At 46.0% G+C, this 18,917-nt stretch overlaps 1 protein-coding gene across 5 annotated transcripts in view; it reads left to right on the plus strand.

The window, feature by feature from the left end:
• The first annotated feature begins 12,028 nt into the window (after positions 1-12,028).
• CAMSAP2 (calmodulin regulated spectrin associated protein family member 2) overlaps positions 12,029-18,917 on the plus strand; it is a 198,952-nt gene continuing 192,063 nt past the window's right edge. For 2 of the 5 annotated variants that reach the window (XM_075617066.1, XM_075617071.1), the window contains exon 1: positions 12,030-14,162. In XM_075617066.1, the coding sequence (XP_075473181.1) occupies positions 14,021-14,162 (142 nt within the window). In that variant the 5' untranslated portion in view covers positions 12,030-14,020. Of the gene's footprint in view, positions 14,163-18,917 lie in introns of all 5 variants that reach the window. The other 3 variants (XM_075617067.1, XM_075617069.1, XM_075617070.1) reach the window with 3 other exon arrangements.

Raw genomic sequence — 18,917 nt, forward strand, 5'->3', positions numbered from 1 at the left:
GTCTCTGCAATAACACGTCTCTGTGTCCTGTCTCTGCAATAACACGTCTCTGTGTCCTGTCTCTGCAATAACACGTCTCTGTGTAATGTCTCTGCAATAGCACGTCTGTGTCTCCTGTCTCTGCAATAACACGCCTGTGTGTCCTGTCTCTGCAATAACACGTCTATGTCCTGTCTCTGCAATAACACGTCTCTGTGTCCTGTCTCTGCAATAACACGTCTCTGTGTCCTCTCTCTGCAATAACACGCCTCTGTGTCTCCTGTCTCTGCAATAACACGCCTGTGTCCTGTCTCTGCAATAACAAGTATCTGTGTCCTGTCTCTGCAATAACACGTCTCTGTGTCATGTCTCTGCAATAACACGTCTGTGTGTCCTGTCTCTGCAATAACACGCCTGTGTGTCCTGTCTCTGCAATAACACGTCTCTGTGTCCTGTCTCTGCAATAACACGTCTATGTGTCCTGTCTCTGCAATAACACGTCTGTGTCTCCTGTCTCTGCAATAACACGCCTGTGTCTCCTGTCTCTGCAATAACACGTCTGTGTCCTGTCTCTGCAATAACATGTCTCTGTGTCCTGTCACTGCAATAAAACGTCTCTGTGTTCTGTCTCTGCAATAACATGTCTCTGTGTCCTGTCTCTGCAATAACACGCCTGTGTCCTGTCTCTGCAATAAGACGCCTGTGTCCTGTCTCTGCAATAACACGTCTCTGTGTCTCCTGTCTCTACAATAACACGTCTGTGTGTCCTGTCTCTGAAATAACACGCCTGTGTCTCCTGTCTCTGCAATAACACGTCTGTGTCCTGTCTCTGCAATAACACGTCTGTGTGTCCTGTCTCTGCAATAACAAGTCTCTGTGTCCTGTCTCTGCAATAACACGTCTGTGTCTCCTGTCTCTGCAATAACACGCCTGTGTGTCCTGTCTCTGCAATAACACGTCTATGTCCTGTCTCTGCAATAACACGTCTCTGTGTCCTGTCTCTGCAATAACACGTCTCTGTGTCCTCTCTCTGCAATAACACGTCTCTGTGTCCTGTCTCTGCAATAACACGTCTCTGTGTCCTGTCTCTGCAATAACACGCCTGTGTCCTGTCTCTGCAATAAGACGCCTGTGTCCTGTCTCTGCAATAACACGTCTCTGTGTCCTCTCTCTGCAATAACATGTCTCTGTGTCCTGTCTCTGCAATAACACGTCTCTGTGTCCTGTCTCTGCAATAACACGTCTCTGTGTCCTGTCTCTGCAATAACATGTCTCTGTGTCCTGTCTCTGCAATAACACGCCTGTGTGTCCTGTCTCTGCAATAACACGTCTCTGTGTCCTGTCTCTGCAATAACACGTCTATGTGTCCTGTCTCTGCAATAACACGTCTGTGTCTCCTGTCTCTGCAATAACACGCCTGTGTCTCCTGTCTCTGCAATAACACGTCTGTGTCCTGTCTCTGCAATAACATGTCTCTGTGTCCTGTCTCTGCAATAAAACGTCTCTGTGTTCTGTCTCTGCAATAACATGTTTCTGAGTCCTGTCTCTGCAATAACACGCCTGTGTCCTGTCTCTGCAATAAGACGCCTGTGTCCTGTCTCTGCAATAACACGTCTCTGTGTCCTGCTTCTGCAATAATACGTCTCTGTGTCCTGCTTCTGCAATAACACGTCTCTGTGTCCTGTCTCTGCAATAACACGTCTCTGTGTCCTGTCTCTGCAATAACACGTCTCTGTGTCCTGTCTCTGCAATAACACGTCTCTGTGTCCTGTCTCTGCAATAACACGTCTCTGTGTCTTGTCTCTGCAATAACACGCCTGTGTCCTGTCTCTGCAATAAGACGCCTGTGTCCTGTCTCTGCAATAACACGTCTCTGTGTCCTGTCTCTGCAATAACACGCCTGTGTCTCCTGTCTCTACAATAACACGTCTGTGTGTCCTGTCTCTGCAATAACACGCCTGTGTCTCCTGTCTCTGCAATAACACGTCTGTGTCCTGTCTCTGCAATAACACGTCTGTGTGTCCTGTCTCTGCAATAACAAGTCTCTGTGTCCTGTCTCTGCAATAACACGTCTGTGTCTCCTGTCTCTGCAATAACACGCCTGTGTGTCCTGTCTCTGCAATAACACGTCTATGTCCTGTCTCTGCAATAACACGTCTCTGTGTCCTGTCTCTGCAATAACACGTCTCTGTGTCCTCTCTCTGCAATAACACGTCTCTGTGTCCTGTCTCTGCAATAACACGTCTCTGTGTCCTGTCTCTGCAATAACACGCCTGTGTCCTGTCTCTGCAATAAGACGCCTGTGTCCTGTCTCTGCATTAACACGTCTCTGTGTCCTCTCTCTGCAATAACATGTCTCTGTGTCCTGTCTCTGCAATAACACGTCTCTGTGTCCTGTCTCTGCAATAACACGTCTCTGTGTCCTGTCTCTGCAATAACATGTCTCTGTGTCCTGTCTCTGCAATAACACGCCTGTGTGTCCTGTCTCTGCAATAACACGTCTCTGTGTCCTGTCTCTGCAATAACACGTCTATGTGTCCTGTCTCTGCAATAACACGTCTGTGTCTCCTGTCTCTGCAATAACACGCCTGTGTCTCCTGTCTCTGCAATAACACGTCTGTGTCCTGTCTCTGCAATAACATGTCTCTGTGTCCTGTCTCTGCAATAAAATGTCTCTGTGTTCTGTCTCTGCAATAACATGTTTGAGTCCTGTCTCTACAATAACACGCCTGTGTCCTGTCTCTGCAATAAGACGCCTGTGTCCTGTCTCTGCAATAACACGTCTCTGTGTCCTGCTTCTGCAATAATACGTCTCTGTGTCCTGTCTCTGCAATAAGACGCCTGTGTCCTGTCTCTGCAATAACACGTCTCTGTGTCCTGCTTCTGCAATAATACGTCTCTGTGTCCTGTCTCTGCAATAACACGTCTCTGTGTCCTGTCTCTGCAATAACACGTCTCTGTGTCCTGTCTCTGCAATAACATGTCTCTGTGTCCTGTCTCTGCAATAACACGTCTCTGTGTCCTGTCTCTGTAATAACACGTCTCTGTGTCCTCTCTCTGCAATAACACGCCTGTGTCTCCTGTTTCTACAATAACACATCTGTGTGTCCTGTCTCTGCAATAACACGTCTCTGTGTCCTGTCTCTGCAATAACACGCCTGTGTCTCCTGTCTCTACAATAACACGTCTGTGTGTCCTGTCTCTCCAATAACACGTCTCTGTGTCCTGTCTCTGCAATAACACGTCTCTGTGTCCTGTCTCTGCAATAACACGTCTGTGTGTCCTGTCTCTGCAATAACAAGTCTCTGTGTCCTGTCTCTGCAATAACACGTCTGTGTCTCCTGTCTCTGCAATAACACGCCTGTGTGTCCTGTCTCTGCAATAACACGTCTCTGTGTCCTGTCTCTGCAATAACACGTCTCTGTGTCCTCTCTCTGCAATAACATGTCTCTGTGTCCTGTCTCTGCAATAACACGTCTCTGTGTCCTGTCTCTGCAATAACATGTCTCTGTGTCCTGTCTCTGCAATAACATGCCTGTGTGTCCTGTCTCTGCAATAACACGTCTCTGTGTCCTGTCTCTGCAATAACACGTCTATGTGTCCTTTCTCTGCAATAACACGTCTGTGTCTCCTGTCTCTGCAATAACACGCCTTTGTCTCCTGTCTCTGCAATAACACGTCTGTGTCCTGTCTCTGCAATAACATGTCTCTGTGTCCTGTCTCTGCAATAAAACGTCTCTGTGTTCTGTCTCTGCAATAACATGTCTCTGTGTCCTGTCTCTGCAATAACACGCCTGTGTCCTGTCTCTGCAATAAGACGCCTGTGTCCTGTCTCTGCAATAACACGTCTGTGTCTCCTGTCTCTGCAATAACACGTCTGTGTCCTGTCTCTGCAATAACACGTCTGTGTGTCCTGTCTCTGCAATAACAAGTCTCTGTGTCCTGTCTCTGCAATAACACGTCTGTGTCTCCTGTCTCTGCAATAACACGCCTGTGTGTCCTGTCTCTGCAATAACACGTCTATGTCCTCTCTCTGCAATAACACGTCTCTGTGTCCTGTCTCTGCAATAACACGTCTCTGTGTCCTCTCTCTGCAATAACACGTCTCTGTGTCCTGTCTCTGCAATAACACGTCTCTGTGTCCTGTCTCTGCAATAACACGCCTGTGTCCTGTCTCTGCAATAAGACGCCTGTGTCCTGTCTCTGCATTAACACGTCTCTGTGTCCTCTCTCTGCAATAACATGTCTCTGTGTCCTGTCTCTGCAATAACACGTCTCTGTGTCCTGTCTCTGCAATAACACGTCTCTGTGTCCTGTCTCTGCAATAACATGTCTCTGTGTCCTGTCTCTGCAATAACACGCCTGTGTGTCCTGTCTCTGCAATAACACGTCTCTGTGTCCTGTCTCTGCAATAACACGTCTATGTGTTCTGTCTCTGCAATAACACGTCTGTGTCTCCTGTCTCTGCAATAACACGCCTGTGTCTCCTGTCTCTGCAATAACACGTCTGTGTCCTGTCTCTGCAATAACATGTCTCTGTGTCCTGTCTCTGCAATAAAACGTCTCTGTGTTCTGTCTCTGCAATAACATGTTTCTGAGTCCTGTCTCTGCAATAACACGCCTGTGTCCTGTCTCTGCAATAAGACGCCTGTGTCCTGTCTCTGCAATAAGACGCCTGTGTCCTGTCTCTGCAATAACACGTCTCTGTATCCTGCTTCTGCAATAATACGTCTCTGTGTCCTGTCTCTGCAATAACACGTCTCTGTGTCCTGTCTCTGCAATAACACGTCTCTGTGTCCTGTCTCTGCAATAACATGTCTCTGTGTCCTGTCTCTGCAATAACACGTCTCTGTGTCCTGTCTCTGTAATAACACGTCTCTGTGTCCTCTCTCTGCAATAACACGCCTGTGTCTCCTGTTTCTACAATAACACATCTGTGTGTCCTGTCTCTGCAATAACACGTCTCTGTGTCCTCTCTCTGCAATAACACGCCTGTGTCTCCTGTCTCTACAATAACACGTCTGTGTGTCCTGTCTCTCCAATAACACGTCTCTGTGTCCTGTCTCTGCAATAACACGTCTCTGTGTCCTGTCTCTGCAATAACACGTCTGTGTGTCCTGTCTCTGCAATAACAAGTCTCTGTGTCCTGTCTCTGCAATAACACGTCTGTGTCTCCTGTCTCTGCAATAACACGCCTGTGTGTCCTGTCTCTGCAATAACACGTCTATGTCCTGTCTCTGCAATAACACGTCTCTGTGTCCTGTCTCTGCAATAACACGTCTCTGTGTCCTCTCTCTGCAATAACATGTCTCTGTGTCCTGTCTCTGCAATAACACGTCTCTGTGTCCTGTCTCTGCAATAACATGTCTCTGTGTCCTGTCTCTGCAATAACACGCCTGTGTGTCCTGTCTCTGCAATAACACGTCTCTGTGTCCTGTCTCTGCAATAACACGTCTATGTGTCCTTTCTCTGCAATAACACGTCTGTGTCTCCTGTCTCTGCAATAACACGCCTTTGTCTCCTGTCTCTGCAATAACACGTCTGTGTCCTGTCTCTGCAATAACATGTCTCTGTGTCCTGTCTCTGCAATAAAACGTCTCTGTGTTCTGTCTCTGCAATAACATGTCTCTGTGTCCTGTCTCTGCAATAAGACGCCTGTGTCCTGTCTCTGCAATAACACGTCTCTGTGTCCTCTCTCTGCAATAACATGTCTCTGTGTCCTGTCTCTGCAATAACACGTCTCTGTGTCCTGTCTCTGCAATAACACGTCTCTGTGTCCTGTCTCTGCAATAACACGTCTATGTGTCCTGTCTCTGCAATAACACGTCTGTGTCTCCTGTCTCTGCAATAACACGCCTGTGTCTCCTGTCTCTGCAATAACACGTCTGTGTCCTGTCTCTGCAATAACATGTCTCTGTGTCCTGTCTCTGCAATAACATGTCTCTGTGTCCTGTCTCTGCAATAAAACGTCTCTGTGTTCTGTCTCTGCAATAACATGTTTCTGAGTCCTGTCTCTGCAATAACACGCCTGTGTCCTGTCTCTGCAATAAGACGCCTGTGTCCTGTCTCTGCAATAATACGTCTCTGTGTCCTGCTTCTGCAATAATACGTCTCTGTGTCCTGTCTCTGCAATAACATGTCTCTGTGTCCTGTCTCTGCAATAACACGTCTCTGTGTCCTGTCTCTGCAATAACACGTCTCTGTGTCCTGTCTCTGCAATAACACGTCTGTGTGTCCTGTCTCTGCAATAACACGCCTCTGTGTCTCCGGTCTCTGCAGTAACACGTCTGTGTGTCCTGTCTCTACTATAACACGTCTCTGTGTCCTGTCTCTGCAATAATACGTCTCTGTGTCCTGTCTCTCCAATAACACGTCTCTGTGTCCTGTCTCTGCAATAACACGTCTCTTTGTCCTGTCTCTGCAATAACACGCCTCTGTGTCTCCTGTCTCTGCAATAACACGTCTCTTTGTCCTGTCTCTGCAATAACACGTCTGTGTGTCCTGGGTCTGCAATAACATGTATCTGTGTCCTGTCTCTACAATAACACGTCTCTGTGTCCTGTTTCTGCAATAACATGTCTCTGTGTCCTGTCTCTCCAATAACACGTCTCTGTGTCCTATCTCTGCAATAACATGTCTCTGTGTCCTATCTCTGCAATAACACGTCTGTGTCTCCTGTCTCTGCAATTACACGCCTGTGTCTCCTGTCTCTGCAATAACATGCCCCTGTGTCTCCTGTCTCTGCAATAACACGCCTGTGTCTTGTCTCTGCAATAACACGCCTGTGTGTCCTGTCTCTGCAATAACACGCCTGTGTGTCCTGTCTCTGCAATAACACGTCACTGTGTCCTGTCTCTGCAATAACACGCCTCTGTGTCTCCTGTCTCTGCAATAACACACCTGTGTCCTGTCTCTGCAATAACACGTCTCTGTCTCCTGTCTCTGCAATAACACGTCTGTGTGTCCTGTCTCTGCAATAACACGCCTGTGTGTCCTGTCTCTGCAATAACACGTCTCTGTGTCCTGTCTCTACAATAACACGTCTCTGTGTCATGTCTCTGCAATAATACGCCTCTACAATAACACGTCTGTGTGTCCTGTCTCTGCAATAACACGTCTCTGTGTCCTGTCTCTGCAATAACACGCCTGTGTCTCCTGTCTCTACAATAACACGTCTGTGTGTCCTGTCTCTGTGTCCTGTCTCTGCAATAACACGTCTCTGTGTCCTGTCTCTGCAATAACATGCCTGTGTCTCCTGTCTCTACAATAACACGTCTGTGTGTCCTGTCTCTGTGTCCTGTCTCTGCAATAACATGTCTCTGTGTCCTGTCTCTGCAATAACACGTCTCTGTGTCCTGTCTCTGTAATAACACGTCTCTGTGTCCTGTCTGTGCAATAACACATCTCTGTGTCCTGTCTCTACAATAACACGTCTGTGTGTCCTGTCTCTGCAATAACATGTCTCTGTGTCCTGTCTCTGCAATAACACGTCTCTGTGTCCTGTCTCTGCAATAACACGTCTTTGTGTCCTGTCTCTGCAATAACACATCTCTGTGTCCTGTCTCTACAATAACACGTCTCTGTGTCCTGTCTCTGCAATAACACGTCTGTGTGTCCTGTCTCTGCAATAACATTACATTCAGTTACAAATGAGATTCGAATAATGCATCACTTTGCCTTGTGCTTGTTCTGTGTAATAAAGGTGCTTAGTTAATCTTTATATATATTCCTGAGCGTGTTGGGTACAGTACACATTTCTAGTTACCATCCATGTGTCTAGCTATCATCTCTCTCTCTCAACTGCATCTCTGTCTATTATCTATTGTATCTTTTTATATGTATAGTTTTATTTATACAGCGCCCCAGGGCACTCAGCGCTTTTCAAAAGAGACAATACAGAACAAGGAAATATAATACAACAAGCCCAATAATAAGAAACAAAATCCCTGCGCCGGAGAGCTTACAATCTAAGTGATCCCTCTATCTATTTTATTTATAAAATATTTTACCAGGAAGTAATACATTGAGAGTTACCTCTCGTTTTCAAGTATGTCCTGGGCACAGAGTAAAACAAATAGTACATGGTTACAAATACAGTTACATAAATGAACAGGGTATACATTATATACAAGACATTGCATGCGCAGTTAAAGAAAATATAATATTATGAGCGTATGAAACAGTTACAGACCAGGTTAAAATGTGAGACAGCCTTAGATTTGAAAGAACTTAAACTGGTGGTGGATGTGAGGGTCTCTGGTAGGTTGTTCCCGTTTTGAGGTGCACGGTAGGAGAAGGAGGAACGTCCAGATACTTTGTTGAGCCTTGGGACCATGAACAGTCTTTTGGAGTCTGATCTCAGGTGATAAGTGCTGCATGTGGTAGGGGTGAGGAGCTTGTTTAGGTAGCTGGGTAGCTTGCCCATGAAGAAGTTAAAGGCAAGACAGGAAAGGTGAACTTTGCGCCTAGACTCGAGTGATGACCAATCTAGTTCTTTGAGCATTTCGCAGTGATGTGTGTTGTAGTTGCATTGGAGAACAAAACGACAAATTGAATTGTAGAGGGTGTCAAGATTGCTAAGGTGGGTTTGAGGTGCCGAGCCATATACTATGTCTCCATAGTCAATAATTGGCATTAGCATCTGCTGTGCGATACGCTTTCTGACCAGGAGACTTAGGGAGGATTTGTTCCTGTAAAGTACCCCTAGTTTGGCATAGGTCTTGGTTGTCAGGGTATCAATGTGCATCCCGAATGTTAAGTGGGAGTCAAACCATAAGCCCAGGTATTTAAAACTAGTGACAGGGGTTAGGGTGATGTTAGCGTTGGTTCTAATCAGGAGCTCAGTCACTGGGAGCTTTACAAATTTAGTCTTGGTCCCAAATACCATTGTTACAGTCTTGTCAGTGTTTAAAAACAGTTTGTTTTGGGAAATTTAATTTTCGAGTGTCAAAACGTCAGACTGAAGTATGTGTTGAAGGTCAGAGAGGCTATGGCTGTGTGCATATAGGATTGTGTCATCTGCATACATGTGTATTGAGGCTTCCTTACAAGCTGTGGGAAGATCATTAATGAACACTGAGAAGAGTAGGGGGCCCAGAACAGAGCCTTGCGGGACACCACAGGTGATATCCAGGGGGTTGGAGTTAGAGCCTGAGATGGACACATGTTGGATCTTCCTGATAGGTAGGACTGAAACCAGCTTAAAGCATGCTTCCCTATTCCAGAGCTCTTGAGTTTGTTAAGCAGGATAGCATGATCAACTGTGTCAAAAGCCTTTGCAAAATCTAGGAATACTGCACCAGTGAGTTGTCCCTGTTCCATTCCACACTGGATTTCATTGCAAACTTTTAGCAGGGTAGTTACGGTGGAGTGTTTGGGACGAAATCCAGATTGGAATTGGCTAGGAAAATTTGTCTTGGTATAGAAATCGCTTAATTGGGAGTGGACACATTTTTCCATGACTTTGGATAGAATTGGGAGAAGTGAGATTGGCCTGTAGTTTGAGACAGTGTTTTTGTCCCCACTTTTGAAGATTGGGACAACTCTGGCAGTTTTCCAGGTCTTAGGGATATGGCCTGCAGACAGGATAGAGTTGACTATGGACGCAATTGGTTTGGCAATGGCTGGGGCACCAAGTAGTAGGAACCTAGATTGTAGTAAGTCGGGTCCACATTGGCTGCTTAGTTTTATTTTGAGGAGCGCTTGTGTAATCTCCTCTTCAGATACTGGGCCAAATTGAAAATTGTTGGCAGTGTTGGGGGGGGTTGGGACTATAGGGGTACTCCCAGGATGAGATTCAGGTTTGTGGTTTGGGCTGCGTTTCGCTAATAAGTTAGTGGCACACCCCACAAAGTAATCATTGAATGCATTTGCAATGTCAGTGGGGTTTGTCAGAGTAATATCCCCCTTAGTGATATTACTTGGTTGTTGATGGTTAGGAGGCTGGAATATATTGTTGATAACCTTCCAGAAGTTAGCTATCTATGCACAGTATCTACCTTATCTATGTTTGTTGGTATGTACACATTTCATATCTTTATAGTGTTTTCAGCTTCTAACTACCTAAATTAGTGAGACTTGGGGTTTCTGGACCAAAAATGGTATTTAATGAAAAAGTACAGGTTTATGGGCTGCTGACTGACCCCGAATGAGTAAGAGTCTCAGAGAATCAGTGGGAGGTGACAGGTCTTTCATTTATCAAAGTCTCCCGGCTTTAAAACTGGGGGCTAATCTGGGGAAAATATACTGCACCTGAATTAGCATGAAATAAAATCATATTGGTTTCAATAGGAATGGCTTTCCTTCAGCAATCTGGGGCCGTTTAAGAAGTAGATCCCTGGAACCATGGAACATGGGATCTCAACGTAATAATAGAGCCTGTGTATTTTGGTTTTAATTATTTTATTCTTATATATTATTTCTATCTGCCTGTTTCCTATTAATCATTGGTGAGACACACGCACACGCACACGCACACGCACACGCACTGAATAGATCTATCTAGCTATCTATCACATACACACACACACACAGATATATATGTATATAACATAGATGCTATTGTATTGTATGTCTTTATTTATATAGCGCCATTAGTGTACATAGTGCTTCACAGTAGTAATACATGTGGTAATCAAATAAATAACAGATAATATAAATAACAGATCATGGGAATAAGTGCTTTAGACATAAAAGTAACATTAAGGAAGAGGAGTCCCTGCCCCGAGGAGCCTACAGTCTAATTGGTAGGTAGGGAGAACGTACAGAGACAGTAGGAGGGAGTTCTGGTAAGTGCGTCTGCAGGGGGCCAAGCTTTATGTATCATGTGTTCAGAATATCCACAGTGCTATTCATATGCTTCTTTAAGCAAGTGTGTCTTAAGGTGGGTGTTAAAGGTGGATAGAGAGGGTGCTAGTCGGGTACTGAGGGGAGGGGCATTCCAGAGGTGTGGGGCAGTCAGTGAAAAAGGTTTAAAGATGATATATATTTGAATATATATATTTAAAAAAAAATATATATATATATGTAGAGGTATCAGTACCATGTTAGCCGAGCTTCAATAATCAAAAAATAAATAGATGATACCGTTCTGTGGCTAACGAAATGCTTTTATTTGTGCGAGCTTTCGAGATACACTGATCCCTTCTTCCGGCGATGTTACAATGAATGAAGCAAGCAAAAGCTATACTATAAACAGTGTCTATTGGAATGTTATCTGTGCTGGTCCTTCCCCCGGTGTGGATGTGTTTTATGGCTGGAGGTGTCAAAAGGTTCCTGAAAGCAAGTGATGAAAGAGTGTGTATGTGTATCAGTGTGAATAAAAATGAATGGAGAGCCCACAGTATATACAGTGCTTTACAAAAGGTGTGTGTGGAGTGGGAGTGGATATAAATGGTGTGGGTGGGTGTGGAAATGTGAGAGTTAGTAGCACAACTAAAAGTGTGTGTGGATACTATGTGGTCCCTATTGGTGTATAGGGATGGAAAAACAAGGAGTATAAGTATGTGTGAGAGACAGCTGTGTGTGCCGGAAGAAGAGATCAGTGTATCTCGAAAGCTCGCAGTACTGATACCTCTACATGTATATATATATATATATACATATATATATATATATAATCGTATTGAAAGATAATAATGTTATATCTATTTTATTTAACCCTTAAGAAACCATTCAACCAATGCCTTTTGTATCTGATATTACAGATAATGAGCATGGCTGAAAATTACATTCCACATTATCACAGCTGTGACTGACACTGGTGTTATTGTTCATAGTGTTACATATCTATAAAGCTAGAGGATTAAACATACAAAAAAAAGAACCATCCTTGGAGCGAGAGCAGTGATTGGCTGTGCGAAGCTGCCTTCCCGTCACAGCCTGAGTCGCATGTGCCGAGGTGCAGACTCTGGTGGTTTACACGCATGCGCACAGAGACTATGCATAAAGCTCCTCATACGCATGCTTAGAAAGCATCGATCCCCTGCCCGCTGCACATGCGCAGTAAGGAGCTGCTGGCTTGTCTTGCCGCGCAGGCGCACCACTGACACTCCCGCGTATGCGCAGAACGAGCGGCTGCTCTCCATCCAGTGCGGCAGGAAAACCCGCAGCGGCAGCGGGCGGGGAGGAGGAGAGGAAGCGGGGGAGGGAGAAAGAGACTAAAGGGGGAGAGCGGAATAGAGGGGTAAGAGGAGCGGGTAATTAACCAAGGGGTGAGAATCCAGCTCCCCCTCCAGCCCCCCCTCCTCCTGTCAGGGCCTGGGGATCCCCCCATCGACATGATCCTGGGATCCCCCTGAGAGATCTGTTGGGATCCCATGCAGGACAGAAGAGCCTCTTCACTGGGAGGGGGGACCCCCAGGGAAGCAGCACTGAAGTGAGGGGCTCTGGTGGAATCCACCCCCTGCACCAGATCACCCAGGGATCTGCTGCTGCTGTCATTCCATGGACTTTGAGTGTTGAGGGGGTTGGAACCATTGGGTGGGATCCGGTTCCCTGAAGGACCAACACTAAAGGATCATTGGTGGATCAACTTCACCAGCCACTTGATCCCTGGCCAGTCACCAATTGATCTGCGGCTTTCATCCCACGGGCTCGCCGTGCTGAGGTGCCATTAGATGGGATCTTGTTCCCTATAGGACCAATAAAGCAACACTACAGGATCACACGGGGGATCCTCTTTCCAAGTTACTACATCCCTAATGGATTACTAAAGGATCTGCTGGTGTCAGCATCGTACAGTCGCCGTGGGATCACTGAATGGGAGTTTGATACCCTGACCACCAATATTGCAACAGTAAAGGACCATTAAATGTTATCGCCTCTGTGAGAATCTGTGAGATCTCTGGAGAATCACTCAATCTGCTGCTGTGATCCCAGTGTATTTGCCTGCAAAGTGTTGAATGGGACCTTCGTCACTGGCGAATCTTGGATGCATCAGTGAAGGATCCTTGGGAGATAACTTCCATTCCCCATAATTGTATTCCACAAGGATCTGCGGCACTTCCTTTGGATCGTTATGCAAATAATGAAAACGTAACTAAGTTTGAGCCTTAATTACAGATAATTGCTAATTGGCAAACACTAATGAATAATTGTGCGTGGATATTTACCTGCTTGGGGCCTGCACGCCATCATATCTGTTTGGTGATCATGACAAGATCACAGAGAGATCATTGAGACCCTTAACTACTGTAAGATTTTCGCAAGAAGCACTAAAGGACCAGTACTGATCAATGTGTAACCAGCATTACCTCCTTCGGCTGCTGTGATCACTAAAGAACCCATAAAGGACTGATCAAAAAAATCACTGGGAACACTAAAGGATTATTGTCTTAACTATAAAAGATTATTAGGGACAGTAGTCATTGTAGGATCAACCCTGTTGGAATCAGTGCAATAATTTTAGGATTCATGCTGGATTACTTATGGTTTTTAATGACTGAATGCACACTAAAGGATTATTATAGGATAAATAAAGGTGCATTTCAGAGACCCCAGAGGAGCTTTAGGATTAGCACTACTGAAGAATCAGTATCACTTTCTTGATGCTGTTATCTCGTATAAATGACTAAATTATCTATAAGGGATTGTAATAATTGAATCAACTTCAAGTGTTATGATTCAACTAGATTTGTACTGTATGTAACCGGCTAAAGTGTTTTTGGTGGCCTTTGAAAGATCATTTGGGGTCATTGAAACCTCAATAAAGTATCCCCAAAGTATCTCCCACTCTCCCTGTCGCCATTACCCCAAATTATCAGTTTGTGAGAAGCTAAAGGATCCACAGAGCGTCTTTGGAGGATCAAAAACGGATCTATATCACCAGCTGCAAAGGTTTGGGGTAAGCCAAAGAAAACCCTACAAACTCGTCTTCTTGATGTAGCAGTGCTGAGGTGAAACAAGGAGGTTTTAGCTCCCTGCACATGGTGTGTGAGTTAATCCTGTAACTACCCCATTTGTGTCTCTCTCCTTTTAGTGTAGCGCACTGACTGTTTGAATCTGTATTGCACATCATGTAAGTAGAGGAACCTGTCCGACCATGGTGGATGTAGCTGACAGTGGCCAGGAGGTGAAGAAACCCTTCATCGTCCCTGCCATCAAACCCTTTGACCATTATGACTTCAACAGGGCCAAGGTGGCCAGCAATCTGGCCTGGCTGGTGGCCAAAGCCTTCGGGGCAGGTAAGTGTGGGATACAATATGGGAATGTCCGGAGGTGATGAGGTGCAACAGGGTTAGGTTAATCTACGTGGGGTGGTGGGTTCTTATTTGTAAGGCCGGTTTGATGGCAGTTTACACTGCCCACTGTTTGGGAAGGGTAACTTGTTTGGAGTCACTAGTTTGTCTATCATAGAGGTGAGCTCCCCACTCTTTGCTTGAGATGTCAACTGCTGGGATTGGGCTGTGTACCGTGGGTTGGATTGGTCTGTATGCTTTGGGGTTTGATTTGTCTGTAGTATATCGTGGGGTTGGATTGGTCTGTAAGCTGTTGGGTACGTCTGTTTATCCTTGGATGGAGTTGGTCTGTGTGGTATTTGGCTGTATACTTCTGGTTGGAGTAATACTCTTGGGCTGCGCTATATATTGGTTGGCCGGTACAGGCATACCCCGCATTAACGTACGCAATGGGACCGGAGCATGTATGTAAAGCGAAAATTTACTTAAAGTGAATCACTACCTTTTCCCACTTATCGATGCATGTACTGTACTGCAATCGTTATATACGTGCATAACTGATGTAAATAACGCATTTGTAACAGGCTCTATAGTCTCCCCGCTTGCGCACAGCTTCGGTACAGGTAGGGAGCCGGTATTGCTGTTCAGGACGTGCTGACAGGCGCATGCGTGAGCTGGCGTTTGCCTATTGTGCGATATGTACTTACTCGCGAGTGTACTTAAAGTGAGTGTACTTAAAGCGGGGTATGCCTGTATACTGTTGGAATGGGCCATCCTGTATTCTATTGTTAGGCTGTATACTCACGATTGACTGTATACTCTTAGGCTGGGCTGTCTGTCTTTTGTTGGGCTGCATACTGTTGTAAAGGACTGAATTGAGGTAAACTGTAGACGTTTGGGGTGACCTGGGTTGGGTAGTATATAGTTGCCTGTCTTTCTAATGAGAGAGAGAGACTCTACAATGTATGAGACTGCCTTATAATGAGTGCGACTTTCTATACAATGAATTAGACTGCTTCTATTGAGCGAGACCCTCTGTACAAAGAATAACACTGGCCTATAATGTAATCATCTCTCTAATGTATAAGAATGCCTTGTAATGAGACCCTCCAAATAAGTAATTTGTACGTATAAATGTGTATGTACATAATACGATGTGTGTATGTGTCTTCCCTTATTGTTTAGAAGCAGGTAAGGTAACGTCTGTTTCCACTGTAATGTTCTAACCACGGTCATAAAAAGATAATTAACAGAGCAGACACGGGCAGACTTTCAGGGCAGACTTTCAGGCCTCCTCCGCAGTCAGTGTACTCCTGGGATCCTAGTGAGAGGGAACTGGAAAATCTTCAATTCCTCAGCTGTCGGCAACATGATGATAAATCCTACAACAAGGAGCAGGCTGCCTGTGGCACCCACAGGGGATCCTGCAGATTGGGAGCAAATAATGAGGAGGGGGCAGATATAGAAGCAGACAAAGTGCAACTAAATTCAAGAGTTATGGGGGGATTTATAGGGAGCGGTTAGGGGAGGAGTTATATTTATTCATAAAATGTTTTACCAGGGAGTAATACAGTGAGAGTTACCTCTCGTTTTAAGTATGTCCTGGGCATAGTGTTATGATGACAAATAATACATGGTTACACATACAGTTATATAAATGAACAGGGTATACATTATATACAAGACATTGCATGCACAGTTAAAGAAAATATATATTATGGGCGTATGTAACAGTTACAGACCAGATTAAAGTGTGCGTAGCTTTAGTTTTGAAAGAACTTAGACTGGTGGCAGCTGTGAGAGTCTCCGGTAGATTGTTCCAGTTTTGGGGTGCACGGTAAGAGAAGGAGGAACGGCCGGATACTTTGTTGAACCTTGGGACCATGAACAGTCTTTTGGAGTCTGATCTCAGATGATAAGTGCTGCGTGTGGTAGGGGTGAGGAGCTTGTTCAGGTAGCTGGGTAGCTTGCCCAGAAAGTATTTGAAGGCAAGACAGGAAAGGTGAACTTTGCGCCTAGACTCGAGTGATGATCAATCTAGTTCTTTGAGCATTTCGCAGTGATGTGTGTTGTAGTTGCATTGGAGAACAAAACGACAAATTGAATTGTAGAGGGTGTCAAGTTTGCTAAGGTGGGTTTGAGATGTCGGGCCATATACTATGTCTCCATAGTCGATAATTGGCATTAGCATCTGCTGTGCGATACGCCTTCTGACCAGCAGACTTAGTGAAGATTTGTTCCTGTAATGTACACCTAGTTTGGCATAGGTTTTGAATGTCAGGGTATCAATGTGCATCCGAAATGTTAAATGGGAGTCAAACCATATGCCCAAGTATTTAAAACTTAGTAACAGGAGTTAGTGTGGTGTTAGCTTTGGTTCTGATCTGGAGCTCAGTCATTGGAAGCTTTACAAATGTAGACATTGGTCCCAAACACCATTGTTACAGTCTTGTCCGTGTTTAAAAACAGTTTGTTTTGGGAAATCCAATTTTCAAGTCAAAATGTCAGATTGAAGTATGTGTTCAAGGTCGGAGAGGCGAGGGCTGTGTGCATATAAGATTGTGTCATCTGCATACATGTGTATTGAAGCTCCCTTACAAGCTGTAGGAAGATCATTGATGAACATTGAGAAGAGTAGGAGCCCCAGAACAGAGCCTTGCGGGACACCACAGGTGATATCCAGGGGGTTGGAGTTAGAGCCTGAGATGGACACATGTGGGGATCTTCCTGATAGGTAGGACTGAAACCAGTTTAAAGCATGCTTCCCTATTCCAGAGCTCTGGAGTTTGTTTAGCAAGATAACATTATCAACAGTATCAAAAGCCTTTGCAAAATCTATGAATACTGCACCAGTGAGTTGTCCCCGTTCCATTCCACACTGGATCTCATTGCAGGGTAGTTATGGTGGAGTGTTTGGGGCGAAAGCCAGATTGGAATTGGCTAGGGAAATTTGTCTTGGTATAGTAATCGCTTAAGATTAAGATCCTTGGTAGTGCTAGTTACCTTGTAGCTTTTCCACAAGGCATCCTTTTTAGGGAGCGCGTTAGGGGGAGGTGTTATGGGAGGCTCAGTTACAACCTCTCTTCTCCCATCTCTACCCTTTCCTGACAAAACCTGTCAACCTCTCTAGACAACAGCACACTCTCCTCATCCCGGCCAGGGTGAGCTCGAGCAACCGCAATCAAAATGCCTTACTGGAATGATCGCGGCCATAGACCTGGCGTGCAAAGAATCAAATAAATGTGATTCTGCGGAGCGACGGCCAGGTCACGTGAGCGGATCGCCCAATGAGGGTGAACCAGCACCATGACGTCGTGTCTACCCAGGCCATAAATCGCTGCAGCTAAAGGCGTGCCTGACGTCACTCGCACGGTCGTGAGTGCACGCTCCCCCTGGCCGTGGCCTTAGACAAGACTGCTCCCGCCACCACATGTCACCACTAGAACTCAAATCACAACCGTGGCACACTTATCCCCCATCGCACACCTACTCCCCCTTGCACACGTAAATTCACCCTCAGCTCATTTTTCCCTGTGACTGAGGACGAGGTCTCCACGCTCCTCATCATCTCGCCCTACAACCTGCCCACTTAATCCTATTCTCTCACATCTCCTCCACTCCCTCTCTAGCACACTAAGCCCCACCCTAACTCACCTTTTTAATCTCTCTCATCTATGTCACATTCCCATCTTCCTACAAACATGCACTAATCACGCCCAGTCTAAAGAAACCCTCTCATGATCCAACCTCTGTCTAACTACCATCCTGTCTCTCTTCTTCCCTTTGCAATCTGGTTTCCTTACACTCCACTGAAATAGCACCATCAAAAGTGGCCGACGACCTACTCACAGCTAAATCTAAGGGTCCCGTCTCCTTACTCATTCTCATGGATCCCTCTGCTGCCTTCGAGACAGTTGATCACCCCCTTCTCCTGCACACCCTACACTCCATCGGCCTCCGTGACACAGCCCTCTCCTGGCTCACGTCCTACCTATCCAACCGCTCTTCAGTGTTTCCTTCTGTGTGTCCTCCTCACTCCCTCTCTCTGTTGGGGTCCCACAAGGCTCTGTCCTTGGCCTCTGCTCTTCTCCCTCCACTCCTCTTCTCCTGGTGATCTTTTGGCTTTCAGTGTCATCTCTATGCTGATGACACCCAAATGTATCTCTCCTCCCCTGGCCTCTCCCCCCTCTCTCTTGTCCCATGTCACCAACTGCCTCTGCAATCTCCTCCTGGATGTGTCGCCACCACCTGAAGCTTAACATGTCCAAAATAGAATTAATATATTTATCCCTTCTACTGCCACGTGTAACGCTGTGCTCACCACAAACAAGCCGGGACCCGGTACTGAGGTGGGCGTGATGAGGGTAGTTGACGCACAGCTGGGGAGAGGTGCACACACGTCACGCGACGCGTGCCGTAACCAGGGACGGAGTCAGACTCCGGTGTCAACAAAGCGCGCTGTGAAGACAGGGGGGTTGCGCGAGGCAGCAGGTAAGGAGGGAGTGCGTCCCGATTCCTTACACACCGCTACACCCAAGCAAGCGGGGTTGTGTGCGCAGGGAGTGAGTGCGTGTGTGTGTGGGGGGGACGGGTTGTGTGGGTGAGGGGTTGTGTGGGCAGTGTGTGGGTTGGGGTTGTGTGGGTAGTGTGTGTGTGGGGGAGGGGTTGTGTGGGCAGGGAGTGAGTGCGTGTGTGTGTGGGGGGGACGGGTTGTGTGGGTGAGGGGTTGTGTGGGCAGTGTGTGGGTTGGGGTTGTGTGGG

Source organism: Ascaphus truei, chromosome 10 (assembly GCF_040206685.1).
Source record: "Ascaphus truei isolate aAscTru1 chromosome 10, aAscTru1.hap1, whole genome shotgun sequence".
Lineage (NCBI taxonomy): Eukaryota > Metazoa > Chordata > Amphibia > Anura > Ascaphidae > Ascaphus > Ascaphus truei.